The following is a 14,598-nucleotide window of genomic DNA, read 5'->3' as shown; positions in this document are numbered from 1 at the left end:
ATCTGCTTCCTCATTGGACAGCTGACACAGAGCCCAAACTAACCCCAACACATCTTCTAACCCTAAAGGAATCCTCAGATGGATCGTTAGGAGCCCAGATATGGATCTAAAGAGCATCGGTCCGACCTGTCGTCATGACTTCTGTTTCCATTTGGGAGATGTGGCGTCATAGCCCAGGGGAGATGGCGGTGGCGGTGTGGAGGGTATATTAAGACAGATGGAAGAGCTCCTATTTGTTGAGCAGCCATGTTGTTTTGGTAGTGGCGGCGTCAGTGATTGGCTGTGCCACCGTGTTGAAGCTGTGATTGAAAATAAAAAGAGAAAAATAGACTCGCTGACTGATGAACGCTTAGTGGGACTGAACATATAGTACATCGAGTGTCTGTGGGGGTTTTTTAATACCCATGAGGTTCAAATATCTTCACAAGCTTCTTCCAGCAGCTTTTTGAGGCCAACATAATCTACAGGGGTCCCTTTATATATCTATATACCGAAAATATATTGTTTTACGATCATCCTTTTGATTATGATCTGCAAGTAAAGCAGATCACCAGGGAAATCCTCCAACATGAACACATTCAGAGTGACCTGCAGTTCCTCTCCGCTATTCAAAGATGTTTAGTGTCTTTCAGCTCTTTGTTTTGGTTCACTCTCATCACGTTCCTTCCAGCGGCAGCAGACAGTTGATTTAAGTATCAGAAACGTTTGTTTGCAATAATCCAAAATCAAACGGAAATATTGTATTGGCTTTTTGTCGAAGGAACCAGGGTGATGCTAACTAACCGGGTCGGCCTACGAATATACGTCATAAGTTAAGTAAAGTTAAACCAATTGAGACTCAAAATGATTCATTTGATTAATTTTAATGGAGCGGACCGCTGAGACAAAGAAATGAAAAGAAAAACAACCAACTTATGACAACTGCAGCGACGCAGCGGCTGTAACAGTCATCATATACATTAGAGTGCAGGGTTACGGCTCACATCCGCACATGTATAATAATACAAACTGTGTGTGCGCGTGTGTGTGTGGTAAGAGGGGGGAAGGGACAGACAAAGCGTATGTGTCCGTACATCCACAATCATGTCTTAGGGGCCCGTGTGTGTGTGTGTGTGTGTGTGACGAAGCACCTGCTGCGTTGCTGCAGGAAGCACCTGTCAGTGGTCGTCTCCTCGGTGCAGCCTCTGTCGACATGAGGGTTTGATCCTGAAACTCCCCAAACACACACACTTACACAGACACTAACAGACAACTTAAGCTTGCGGCTCGTTCTGCTGCAGGGGGAGCGCGTCACGTTTAAAACGACAATACACTCTTTTCCGAGGAAGGCCGGCCCACTGTGTTGGTTGCATATTGAAACTAAGGATCTTCTTCTCCTTGTGAGTGTGTGGTATTATGTTTACAACTTGCTGAGGGTACGTTTTACGAGAGGTGACTCCTCCCGCACCACAGCCAGAGCCAAAGTTCAACTAGACCGCTTGCAAACACACAGTTGTATTTACATGCTCTCGTTTCCTTTTTCTCACACACACACACACACACACACACACACACACACACACACACGCTTCTATTTTCACTTTACTCTCAAAGCTTGTAGTGTACATCTCTTCCTCACACACACCAAGTTTCTCACCCAAGAGCTCAAGTCTAAGTTCAGCAGGTTTCACCATCGCACTGTTTTCAGGACACGCACACACACACACACACACACACACTCACACACACACACACACACACAGGGCTTCTGTTAACCTGAGAGGCAGAGGGTCAATCCCTGTGATCCGCAGCCTGCATGCCTTCCATACAGACACGCCGCCGACACAGCAACCTGACTCCCAGCTAGATTAGTACTAATCAAGCATGGCACAGCTCCGGGCAGCAACATTATGACACACACACATACGGTATATATACTGTACTACAAACATGTGCACACAAGCAGCCCTTGCTGTTTTACATGTCCTACTAATTATTGCAAAAGGTCATGGAGGGAAATCTCTTTTCTTTCCCTCTTTGCACACTGCACAACAAAGAAACTTCCACCCTGCAGAGTTATTACATATGTAAAAGGATGTCTTCCATAAGACTACAGTCATACCAGAGGGGGTTCATCCCTAATGACCAACATTTTACCTTAACAGTGAACATTTAGAGTTGGTCTGTTACCTTACGTTTATACAAATGACTCTTCCACCATATGTAGCACCTTATTTCCACATAAATAACGTGGCTGTATAATCTTTGTAGGCGAGACAGTTGGTAAGGACTCAGTATGTACGGCTGTATGAAACAAGTGCTGTCCAGAAATGTTCCCACCAGCTCCAGGTGTCGACCAGTCGTCTGCTCCGGTCTTTGGTCACAAACGTCTGGGACGTCTCAGGACTTCCTCGGCTTTGTAGTCTGAAGCCTGAACCTCATTTTGTCTTTGTAGTCGCCAGGCGGAACTTTATTTTGGCAGCCACCGTGTTACAGGGGACAGGTGATTTATGACTCAGAGGGCAGCAGGGTGAGCCTCCATTTTCTTTCAGTTTGGTTCTGGATGTTGTTATGGCGTCCACACAGAGTCTATTAGTGCAGTCGGGCTGCAGGATTAGTGATCAAAAGAGCAAGGGGGGGGTAAAAGGTTGAGGGTAACACAAGCCCGGCCTGCCCAGGTGGTGTGGTTGAAGAGAGACGCCCCATCTGTGGTGTGGATGGGTCGAACATGGGTCGTATGTGTGTGTGTGAGTGACTTTTATAGGGCGTACACTTCATGGTGAACTCCGTCTAGTTGGATTTGAACCGTAACCGATTGGTTTTCAGGCTCGCGTAGGTGACCCCTGACCTTTTTTTTTTTTTTACAACATGTGCACCGCTGACTTTTCCTCAAGCACATTTTAACTTCACATTACTCCCTGTGCCACCACTCAATCTGCACGTATAGTGCATTTTAGGGAGTCCCTGGGTGCAGTTATCAGTCTGCTGATCTAGTGTACTGGTGTCCAGATTTGTACATTATGGGATGGGGTTGGAAAAAGTGACAGGACGCACAAAATCACAGTCAAAGTCCATTATTTTTATCAATAAATACTTTTATTGTCTTAGAGTTCGCTGATATTTCCTTACACACACAGTATTTGAATTTGCTGCCAGCCGTGACACTGATGGTGGTCTCACATGTGGGTGGTCTCATCTTCAGCGTCTGTGTCATGTGGCAGAGAGGTCTGGGCTTCAGGGAGGTTGTTGCACTGCAGGTAGCAGAAAATCACTTGGGCCTGAAACGCACACAGAGAAGTTTGTAAAGTATCATTTAACATGTATGTTCCTCTGGAAATACTTTGCCGAAATACAAACTCATTCAAAAGTCTTATTATAAAGTAAAGTGAATTATTTTACATATTTTTATTATAATATATTGTACATTATTTGAAGCCTAACCCTAATAGTTTAGTTTAATATAGCTAATTAAACATAATAAATCTGGTTTAATTTCAAAAAGGTTAAGCTAATTTGTCTAGATGTTTAAAGACTGTGGTCATGTCTTCTGTATTTATTTTATAGACATTTGTTTTGGAGGTTTTAGCAACTAAAATTAAATTAAAAACTAATTGGTTGATATTTTTTGTTTTTCATTTCCTTATAATAATTGTGGAGAAGGCTTAAAAAAATGAATTAATGACATAAAAACAGCTGCAAATCATTATTAAAAATTAGACAAATTCTTCTAAAAGAATTCGAAAAAATTAAATATAAATAAATAAATATCATCCTCACAAATGCAACTGTTTAGAAAGCAAATACCTTATTTTGGCAGATAATGTGGTGAACTGTTGTTAAAGCAAATAGTACTTTTCGCTGCTACATTCCCACCTGCACCACCACCTCCAGAGAGATGTCAATGGAGGGGCCGTCATGCCCCTGTCCGGCCACAGGGGGGCGTAAGAGGCTCGGACCGAACACTGTAGCCAGGTTCCGCAGAGACATCCTGTTGACGTCTTGCTTCTCTGACACTCTGGGGGAAAAAATATTAAAAAGGAATATTAAAAAAAAGGTGCAGTAAACTGGAATCAGCAAAACACAAAGTTCAATGGGATTAGTACTAGAATACACGGTCTCTCTTAGGGTATCATCTTTCAGACCGTTGGAGGTGGTGCAGGAGGTACAGGAAGGTGTGGCGGTTGGGGTCAGGACAGGAGTGCAGCAGAGACAACATGGAGACAAGCCGGGAGTTTATGTCCTGGATGTCTACAGGGGACAGAAAACGCATACGTGTGAAGTTTAAACTTGGCTGAGAGGCCATTTAAAAAAAGAAGGGGGTTGAAATTAGGGTTAGAGTTCATTTCATTCCTCCAGGTTACAGTGAAGGACATGTTTTTTGTGACGTGTGTTACCCAGCGTCCTGGCCAGACTCTGGAACATCTCAGTGGGTATAAGAGGCTCCGGCAGCTCTCTGAAGTACAGCTTGAGAACACCAGAGACGACGTTCACTTCAGCACTTCTCAGCATGGTTACCGCTTCGCGCAGATCTGAGCGGGGCAGACACATGATGATTGTGATCAATATTACTGCATCTTCTTTGAGCGTGCACTTCCTTCCTTTGAGCGCAAGAACAAAATGGCTCATGCCGTAGCTGATAAGATACAGCATGGTGTCAGCGTGAGTTGTTTTCTTTGCATGCATAACAAACATGGGCCATCCAAAGAATATAACATGAACCTTTCTTTAACTGTGGGATAGACTGCTGTGAAGTTTTGTTAGGATATTCATGGTCCCCAGAGGAGGAATTGTGTAATTCTTACCGCTGTTGAACGCAGTCTTGAGCGTGCTGATGTCAATGGTGAGTCCCGAAATCCTGTAGATGCCCACCTCGTCCATGCCTCTCCTCTCCACCTCCTCCACGCAGCAGCGCACCACATGTGGGACGAGCACTCCCTCCCGTCTGCCAGAGGATTGAGAGTATTAAAACAAAAAACAAACAAAAAAACCCCCTCAGATGTTACATCATATCAAATGTATCGTTTCATAAAACTTTCACTTCCACTTCTGCTTCACGTCATACTACTCTACTGCACAACAAACCGCTCACTTCTTAGCGAAGCAGTACAAAACAGCGCATGAGGGAAATAAAACTTTCCTTTTAGACACCCCCATGAGCCCAGACAGGGTCAGCGACAACATTTCTAGTATTCCAGGGACTTACTGAGCCACAGTTTCAATGGGGACACAGAAGATAGGTTGTTGTTGAGCCCTAGAGCTAGGTGGTTCAAGCGGGTGGGGACAGTACTTCAGGGAGAGAGTCACCTCTAACTGGCCAAGGTGTAGAGTCTGTCTCCTCCATCGCTTACTCAGGATTTTAGATTCCAACTGATAGACAAAGAAAATAATTAGAAAACAGACATGACTGCACATGTTGCTACACACACACACACACACACACACACACACACACACACACACACAAACTTAGAGTGAATGTAAGTAAAGTCACTCTCTCCGTTTTGGTCTCCACCATCTCCTGAGGGAAATATTTGGCTTTTTTGCGACTAAATGCTCCATCACATTCGCTAGTTTTCTGCACTTCTGAGCTGTTTGTCAAAGGCCTGGCTTCAAAGGATTGTTTCCGGATGCTAATGCAGCTAAAGCTCAGTCGTCTTCATACCTTTACAGAAGCTTTGCCCAGGACGGTATCATTCTGTGCATCAGACTGACTCACACAGAGCACCCTCAGGTCCTGTGCCCCGTCCACCTGGAACGACAGCTCCTGTTCGACACAAAGAACAGGGTGTTAACACTGACAACGACAGCAGTGTCCTAAAGCTACAACAGGAGCATTCATGTTTTAGTTTAGCTCTTTTGATCCTGGCTACCAGTTGGATTTAGTTGAGATTTTACTGCCACTGATCATGTTTAAAGCGTGGCAGGGTCTGGCCACAGTGCCTACTTTCAAATCCTACTGAAGCCCGACATCATGTCGGAAGCTGTCTAGACATGAAGAAGTCATATACCGCCCTGGACTGTCTGACAAATCATCTGCCTTTCATATCACTTTGAACTCCCTACATTCAATTATTTTGTATTTTAAAAAATAATAATAATAATAACCTGGTCCCAATGTGGGTTGAGGCTGTGGACTGAGTGTGTCTGAGCTTGTTTATCGTAGAACTCATAGCCATCCACTTCTACACACACATACAGACCTGCAAGAAAAATAGAACCATGTGTGAAGTGATCTGGAGTTCACCTCTGGACCTACCGACCCTTTTCTTCTTCAGTTGGAGGACACATTTACATTAATACCATTGGGATTTTCCACAAGAATTTGGTTATTTAGTGTAATTAAAAAATCAAAATCAAACTTTAGAGCATACAGGCTGGTTGCTGCAGGCCGCAGGCAGAGTGGACGGCCACACTCAGAGTCCCACACAGAGACTCCTCGTCCTCTACTGGTGAGAGACAAAGACATACATTTTCAAAAGCTAATTGGATTTAATCGTCCTGAACAAGTGAAACTGACCACGACGAGAAAAACATAAAGAAGTGTTGAAAAGCCCAGCACTAAAAGATCAAAACGGACGCTCACAGCGTCAGTGTATTGCGTTTCAGATACAGGATGTGATTCTGTCGTGAGAAAAATAGGACAGAGGCTGACACAGAGATGGCGGTTGTACCAGCGTTTGTGCTGTGAAGTGGCGGCTGCTGGGTCATTCTCAGTTTCACACATGCACTGGTGAGTGTGAGCAGGTCTGGAGGGACAGTTTCTATGTCTGATAAAAACACAGTAAATATAGGCACCAGTCAGTTTACAGAAGCACAGTAACTAAATCTAAGTCTTGTCAAAAAGAGGCTTGTTAGTAATGCTAATGCTGCTATTTCTATTTGACAATTTACAGACTAAAATCTAGGTGAGGTAGTTAGTGTATGAGCCGGTTGCTGAAGGCCTGAGACCTTAAATTCCAAAAGCTGTACACTTACTGTCTGTGGTGAGTTTGTGAATTGCTTCTCTCCATTCTTCAAGCTCATACAGGGAGGAGAAGAGGAGAGTGTGACACTGTAGTGAGGCGAAACAGATCGTTTTAATTTCAGTCTTTTATTATTCAAAACTGAAACCTTCGTGACAATGTGAGGGGGTTTTTTTTTGTGTATACCTTGTCACTAGGGCTGTGCAGCTCCAGTGTGTAAACAGGGGAGTGTGTGAGCAGCATCAGCTCCATTTGCTCCAGTTTCTTCCTGCTACGAGCTGCCAAAGCCAAGCCCCTGGACCCCTGCTTCATACAAACACATGTAATCATTTAACTGGCTGTTAAAAAACACTGATCATACTCTTTTCTCTGTATTTGTCACACGAACATACAGCGTGTTGCCGTAGCTGTTGTCGGAGGAGGTACATCTTTGTTCGTATGGTGTGTAAGCGATGGTGTGAGTCTGGTGAACGACCTTGATCGGCAACCCAGCGAAGTTTGAGACCAGCGAGAGGCAGATACCAGCAGAATCTGTACTGGTCCTGCTTCCTGGAAGAATATACGCAGAGCTTTGAACTCTGTTTTTCAAAAACATAGACCACATTTTCCTCAAACCACAGGGGCTTCCTCTCGCTGTACTCACCCTCTGGTTGCATGTTTTAATCTGGTGCACAGCAGGAGGTCGGTGTAAAGGAAGAGATGACGCAGGATGCGTTCCCCTTCGCACACGTCCACAACAAAGCCGTCACGCATCAGCTGACGCCTCTGGAGTTACACACAAACACAACATGTTCTGCTGTGTAATTGGATTCTTACCTGAGCATCAGCAAGGAAGGGTGCATATGCAACTTAACACTTGTACATCTGGGCTGTATTTTATACAGTGTAGGCCTCACCATGCCATGACTGAGCGTGACCTCTCGATTGCACTGTGAACTCTCGTTGACACCAAAGAGGAAGCTGCGGGACAATCTCAGAGTCTCCTGTAACAATGTGTAATCTCCATGCTCTCCTGGTGTCGTCTTCAGGAGGTCCTACAAGGTCATAGAGAGGTTGCTAAGTCAGATATTGTGGGGAGAAGTTGCAAAAGTTCATACTCCAGGCTAAGTCCTGGTACAATGCTCCAATGAGTCATCAAATTGTTGATGCAAATGCAAAAGCAAGATGAGCATAGTCAGAGAATATGTAGGAGATGAATTATCTCACATGCAGCACTAGTGTGGTCTTTGTTACTCTGTCCAAAGGCTTGTATAGTAGAGCTGTAAGAACAAAGACAGCAATCAGACACCGTCAGCCAACAAGATATCAAAAAACAAAAACACTCTTTTAGAGTTTGTACCTTCAAATGTGTATCTGGTCCGAGTTTTGTCTGTGCCATTATGAGACATCATGCTCTGGAAAAGCGAGAGATAAAGTGAGACAGGTTTGTATAACCTTGTACAGAGATGTTACAATAGGTGCTCCTATTCTCTGAGGGTCAGAGTTTGTGGTACCTCGGCCAGGGTTCGGAAGCGAGGGTCCGACTGTGTGCACTTGTGAACAACTTCAACAGCTTCCTCATAGTTTCTAATGAAACCACCGTACAGACCAATCTGGTTTACCTGCAGAGGCAGAATAACAGATTGATGACTGGATGGTCGGAGGGAAGACGGTGAAGCACCATCCAAACCTGGAGATTACCAAAAGGAATTCACAAAAACAATTCTTACCAAAACAAGAAGTCAGCCATGCAACACATTGAACATTATCTAATCTAATCTAGGAATCTTGGCGTCATCTTTGATCAGGATCTGTCTTTTAACTCCCACATAAAACAAATCTCAAGGACTGCCTTCTTTCATCTACGTAACATTACAAACATAAGACACGTCCTGTCTCAAAATGATGCAGAAAAACTAGTCCATGCATTTGTTACTTCAAGGCTGGATTACTGCAACTCATTGTTATCAGGTTGTCCCAAAAAGTCCCTTAAGACTCTTCAGTTGATCCTAAATGCAGCGGCACGTGTATTGACAAGAACAAGGAAACGGGATCGTATTATTCCTGTATTAGCTGCATCTGCACTGGCTCCCGGTAAAATACAGAATAGAATTTCAAAATCCTTCTCCTGACTTACAAAGCAATTAATGGTGAGGCTCCAGCATATCTTAAAGATCCCATAGTACCTTATAAACTAACATTGCGCTCCCAGACTGCAGGGTTACTTGCAGTTCCTAGAGTCTCTAAGAGTACAATGGGAGCCAGAGCCTTCAGCTATCAAGCTCCTCTCCAGTGGAACCAGCTTCCAGTTTGTGTTCGGGAGGCAGACACCCTCTCCTACATTTAAGAGTAGGCTAAAGACTTTCCTTTTTGATAAGCTTATAGTTAGGGCTGGCTCAAGATTGCCTTGGACCAGCCCCTAGTTATGCTGCTATAGGCTTAGACTGCTGGGGGACACCTCTCTTCTCTCTCTCTATCTGAATGCATTCATGTCCTTTGAATGCATGTTACTAACTCATCATTCGGGGTATCATCCCTGGAGTTTCTGTGTCTCTCATCTGGCAGATTGCCACTATTAAAGGTTACGCCTGGATCATCGTGGCTGCGCCTATTGCCCTGTTCCTGCCTGACGCTTAGGCAACGGGAAGGTTTTTTGACATCATCCTGGATTCTATTAAATACGATCACATCATCATTTCTGTCACATAGATGTGTTGTATTTGTACTATGTTGTTTATTCTGTACACACGATATCTATTGCACGTCTGTCTGTCCTGGGAGAGGGATCCCTTCTCAGTTGCTCTCCTGAGGTTTCTTCCATTTTCCCCCCTTTAATTGTGGGGTAGGGAGTCTTTCCTTGTGCGATGCGAGGGTCTACGGACAGAGGGTGAGTCCTTGCCACAGCGGCCCGTGGTTCGAGTCCGACCCGTGGCCATTTGCTGTATGTCGTTTCCCTTCTCTCTCCCCCTTTTACAATCTATACTCAACTATCATTAAAGGCATAAAAATTCCCCCAAAAATAAAATAAATACATTAGACCACGCCCACTTAGGAGACAGGAAGTGTACACCATTTCATACCATTGGCGCCACATGGAACACGTGGCTCTCTGCATATACACTTATCTCGTGGGCATACATTAATCAAAATGTGGCAGTGACTTGATTAAACTTTTCTTTCTATAGCTCTTTAATTATTCTCTATGACAGTGTGGGGGGGGAAGTGTAAAATTAAAATAATGAAAACGACCTTTTTCACAGCAGAAATCGTGACACTGCTGCAACTAATTACATCGTTAATTGAATTGAAGCAGTTGCTGGAAGCAATCCTGTAAATGTTATTAGTTCAACCAGTAAAAATGTCTTACAAAAGGCTCATGAGTCTGATTCATTGGAGAAAGAAACAGCAGTGCTCTGCAAAATTAACAAGATTCAGGTCAGCCACATGAATTGACGGGGTAAAAAAAGAAAACGTTGTGTCTTTTGTGTATGAAAGCACTGACAGTTTGGTGCAAATGTATTTGTACAACAGAAACTAATGAAGTGTATGTTCTTAATAAAGTTATTACAGTAAAAGTACTCTTGTCTCCCTCTGTTTCTAGATCCCAAGTATTGTTTAAATTGATAAATGTTTTAGTGCAGGGCAACTTACTCCTTTGTCATTCTTATTAGCGCACGTCATTTGGTGAGCTTACTTAATTAGCTTACTTACTTGGCTCTTGGGTCTTGAATATTTCACTCACTATAAACATCATACAGTAATGCTTCAATGAAGACTTGATGATACAGAATATGATATTGTCAGTGTGGAATAAAATAATTTGATGTGAAACTAAAAGAGGGGAAATGGATTTTAAAGTGGTATTAATTATTTATCCACTTCGGGCAACAGAAAGTGCTTTAACCACAGCATAAAATGACGATATAAATGAAGTGAACATAAACATTAATGCAATGCTAGTCCAATATTCACTCTCCTTTTATGTCTGTTTTGGTTTCAACTCATGATGGATTTTGAAACAATTAGGCCTATTGCATTTAACTGTACAAAAGGTTATGAATGATTTGTAATTTACTTCAGTCCTTCCCGTAGGTCCGCAGCGCTTGGAAACACTTTACTTTATCGATACTTTGTCCTACACACTTATTTCACAATATAGAAACAATAGGTCTTACATGCTTTGGCCTAAATATAAATAAAACAATCATTAAAAAAAAAGAAATCTGTCAAAGCGATTTGCGCATGGTGGGAAATATTAGGGTGTGACACATCAAAGGCTCTCTGCTAGTGTGAAGGAGATAGATAAATGTTCACAGAGTGATGACAGTGGTATTACGTGTTATAGAGGATATTTTGCCTGGATATGAACGCAGGTGGTCTTGGTCTTTGGTGTGCCTTGGCCACAGAAGTTTGAAAACCACTGCACTAGAGAACTTACCATTTTCAGAAACAGGTCCCCCACCATCAGCGCAAAGCCTGTGTGGCTCATCTTTCCTGTCTCACAATAGCCAGGCTCAATCGGGCAGTGTGCGCTCAGCCGGTCCTTCAGGCCACAGTAGAAACTCTGGTGCATGTCTCTTATCTCAGGCACCTGGTAGAAAACAGTCTGGACCTGTCTGCAGGACAGAACTGGCTGGGAGGTCCCGGCCGAGGCGCGCAGAGCCTTCATGGGCTACAGGAAAATAAAAGAAGTCAAATAATTGAGTTGTACAAGCAGAGAGGCTAAAGGCCAACCAATGTAGGTGAGACAAACTGGTTGGTGTGTAGAAGACATAAGAGAAATTAAAATAGAGCGATGAGAAAAAAAAGAACGTGTGAACATACTGAATCAAGTGCACAGTTTATGTTTCCTACAACACCCAAAGCTTCATTTGCATGCGTATTAGCAGCGTCTCCACTTTAACACATAGGTCTACACTCAACCCACTGCTGAATAACACCAAGCATACACAGCATGTTTGAAAAATATACACACCCACAGTGCTGAGCGACAACACCACAGACAAAACGTCACCTTTCTGAATCATTTCTCAAATGCACGTTTTTGTTTGGGGTTAAATTAGTCACATTCTGTACGAATGCAGAACCGGGTTTGCTTTTAATAGCAGAGAAAATAGACAGAAGAAGAAGAAAAGAAGCTGCCTTTAATCTGTTTCTACTCTTATCAGGAGTAAACACTACTTATTTGCTGATGATTGATACCACTCTCATATCTGTAGTTAACATATAGTTAAGCTACAGGTTACTTAAGCCTAGCATAGAGACTTGAAACAAGGGGAGACAGCTAGCCAGGTTAGCTAGCATTAGCATTCCTTGTCTATAAACCAGTTGCGAGGAAGTTACTGGTCCCAGTCAGTTTCATAGCAAACTATCCCCCACAACACAGCTAAATGTTTTTTTATGTTAAGCTAGGTTAGACGGCTGCTAGCCGTAGCTTCACGTCAACTATAGGCACGAGCGTGTCTTCTCATTCTTTTGAGAAAAAAAGAGGAACCTTGTCTGTGATGGAGAACAAGGTGAAGTTTAACAAGGAAGCTGAGCACATTGTGAGTTCTGCACATAGTCTTGTATGACACAATGCTAACCAGATGCACGCGACAGCAGCTCAGATACAGTAAACACATAGAAAACAAAAGAGCATTCATGTAAAGTAAAAAGCTGTTGGGCTACATTAAAAAAAAAAAGCTAATCTATTTTTGTATTTGGCGTAAACAGTACAGGAAAGGGGAAGTTTAACCGTAATAATAATTGTATCAACAGGGTTTCCCTTTTTTTGCCGCTAAAATAAGGGAATTAATTTTAAAGTGCGTGTGTGTGTGTGTGTGTGTGTGTGTGTGTGTGTTACCATCAGCAGGGCCTCCAGCTCTCTGAGATAAACTTCCTCACTCTCCAGGATGCCTTTCAGCACCATGAGCCTCCTGTCCAACATTTCCTTCGGGCTGCATAACGTCTGAAATCACAGACGTTCAACCAATAAACTAAAGTCAGTCTCAAAATCAGTATTGTGACAATTCATTCAATCAGTTACACTGCAAGTGGCGCCATAATTGACTTTTGAAATGGCGACATTACAATTAGGAAAAGTCCAAGACAGTTGAGTGGAAAGATTCACTAGGATAAAGATATTCTGCAAAGTCATGATTTTTGAGGGAGTAAATAAAATAAAGTTGAATTTTAATCAGATAAACACTGATGGTTGTCACGGCATCACACACTACATTTACTTTCTAGGCCATAAAACATTAAATATGTCCCTATTTGGAGTAATAAAACTGAAACTTCTGTATTTGCCACCTTGATCAAATGTGTGGTATAAACAATGGTAACTTCTTCAATTCTTTTCTACATACTGGGGACAGAAGAAAACGTCACGTTCACAAGGGTTGGACAAATGTGAGGTCAGTGTCCTTGAACTTTGACCTTTGTCCAGCAAATTCTAATCACTTCATCCTTGAGTCCAAGTGGACCTTTGTGCCAAAGTAGAATAAATTCCCTCAAGGTGTTCCTGAGATATCATGTGAAGCCTCGCAAACTCACGGGGGTGTCGGGGAAGTCTAAGCTCTCATGGCGGAGAGGAGAGAGCAGACAGGACTCTGCCTCGTCATGGAACACATCCTCCTCCAGGACTTCAAGCTCCGCTTCAACTACGACTGACACACAAACACAAACAATGCACAGCATGTAGTACTATGTGGAATTTCCCATATCTGCTTCCCCCCCCCCCCCCTTCTTCTTCTTTCTTTACACAAGTATCACAGAGAAGAAAACACATCAAGCTTTTTCTTTACATAACAAAACACGTCTCCTTCCCTCACCCGGTACTCGCTGTGACTCCAGATAACACACAGCCTCCTGGTAGACGTCCATCAGGGCTCGGAGGTCTTCTCTAAGTGCAGGCTGAGCTCTGGAGACACAGCTCGTGAACACAGTCAGCTGGGGAAACACAAACTTCCTCTTTCTGTAAAGTGTGCTCAAAAAAGGAAAAATACAACTTCCTGTCTGTCTGGTTAAAGCCGATGAGAACTGGCACCTGACGTTTAATCCATTCCCACAGTTACACTTCGCTTCCTGTAAATGTGACCATTTCAACACATCGGCTGCAGAGTATTTACTATCAAATCTCCACTATTGCATATTAACTAGTTGCTATATTTCTGTATTTCTGACCACAGCCTACATTATACTCGAGATGTAGTTTGTACCAGCCATGTACATATAACATGACGCACATATAACATAAAGCTTAGAGTTTAATTCTACTCTCAGTTTATAAAATCTAACAAGAGCTACTCATGATAACAGATTAACAGTGAAAACTGTCAAAATCTGATTAATAGTACTCGCTGAAAAGTGTTATATTAGCCAATGACAGTTGGGAGAAGCATTTAACAATAAATATAAATATACATTTGTTTGATTTTAAATTAAACAGAGAAGTTTACTGATGAAAAATGTATCTTATGTGTTTGTATAGTGTTTAATTTATACATTAATGATTGTTAGTTAGAGCTAAGAGCCTCTTTTGTATAGTCCAACACCGCCCTCTACAGTAAAACAGATGTTAAAACAGCTTTGTGTTGGAGTCTAATCTGTTGCTGATATAGTTCACCAGTCCTCTCAGCTCTTTCTTTTTACTCTTGCTGGATTGATGTGTCAGGTGTACGCTCACTAAACCACT

The 14,598-nt window shown here is 42.8% G+C and overlaps 1 protein-coding gene across 1 annotated transcript; it reads right to left on the bottom strand.

Moving 5' to 3' along the window:
- Positions 1 to 3,053: 3,053 nt before the first annotated feature.
- Positions 3,054 to 13,895, bottom strand: LOC115024075 (active breakpoint cluster region-related protein). Its single transcript, XM_029455467.1, has 22 exons — positions 13,736 to 13,895; positions 13,458 to 13,570; positions 12,766 to 12,870; positions 11,359 to 11,592; positions 8,435 to 8,542; positions 8,281 to 8,335; positions 8,148 to 8,200; positions 7,838 to 7,975; positions 7,585 to 7,706; positions 7,334 to 7,490; positions 7,128 to 7,247; positions 6,955 to 7,030; positions 6,651 to 6,746; positions 6,351 to 6,425; positions 6,085 to 6,179; positions 5,642 to 5,743; positions 5,183 to 5,346; positions 4,782 to 4,921; positions 4,374 to 4,508; positions 4,122 to 4,227; positions 3,853 to 3,994; positions 3,054 to 3,257 (listed from the first exon to the last, which is right to left on the bottom strand). The coding sequence occupies exons 1-22, from the start codon at positions 13,785 to 13,787 to the stop codon at positions 3,156 to 3,158; spliced, it is 2,490 nt and encodes an 829-aa protein (XP_029311327.1). The 5' UTR covers positions 13,788 to 13,895; the 3' UTR covers positions 3,054 to 3,155.
- Between the last annotated feature and the right edge of the window lie 703 nt (positions 13,896 to 14,598).

The sequence above is a fragment of the Cottoperca gobio genome, chromosome 18 (genome assembly GCF_900634415.1).
Source record: "Cottoperca gobio chromosome 18, fCotGob3.1, whole genome shotgun sequence".
NCBI classification, from domain to species: domain Eukaryota; kingdom Metazoa; phylum Chordata; class Actinopteri; order Perciformes; family Bovichtidae; genus Cottoperca; species Cottoperca gobio.
Note: the sequence above shows the minus strand (reverse complement) of the source record. Positions and strands in the feature narration are given on the sequence as shown.

Bases quoted from the DNA above. Each gene is read 5' to 3' on its own strand.
- LOC115024075 (XM_029455467.1), bottom strand. From the start codon at position 13,787: ATGGACGTCTACCAGGAGGCTGTGTGTTATCTGGAGTCACAGCGAGTA. The intron at 13,571-13,735 runs GTGAGGGAAGGA...TTTGTGTGTCAG, and splicing joins GGAGTCACAGCGAGTACCGG to TCGTAGTTGAAGCGGAGCTT. The intron at 11,593-12,765 runs GTAACACACACA...ATTTTCCTGTAG, and splicing joins AGCTGGAGGCCCTGCTGATG to CCCATGAAGGCTCTGCGCGC.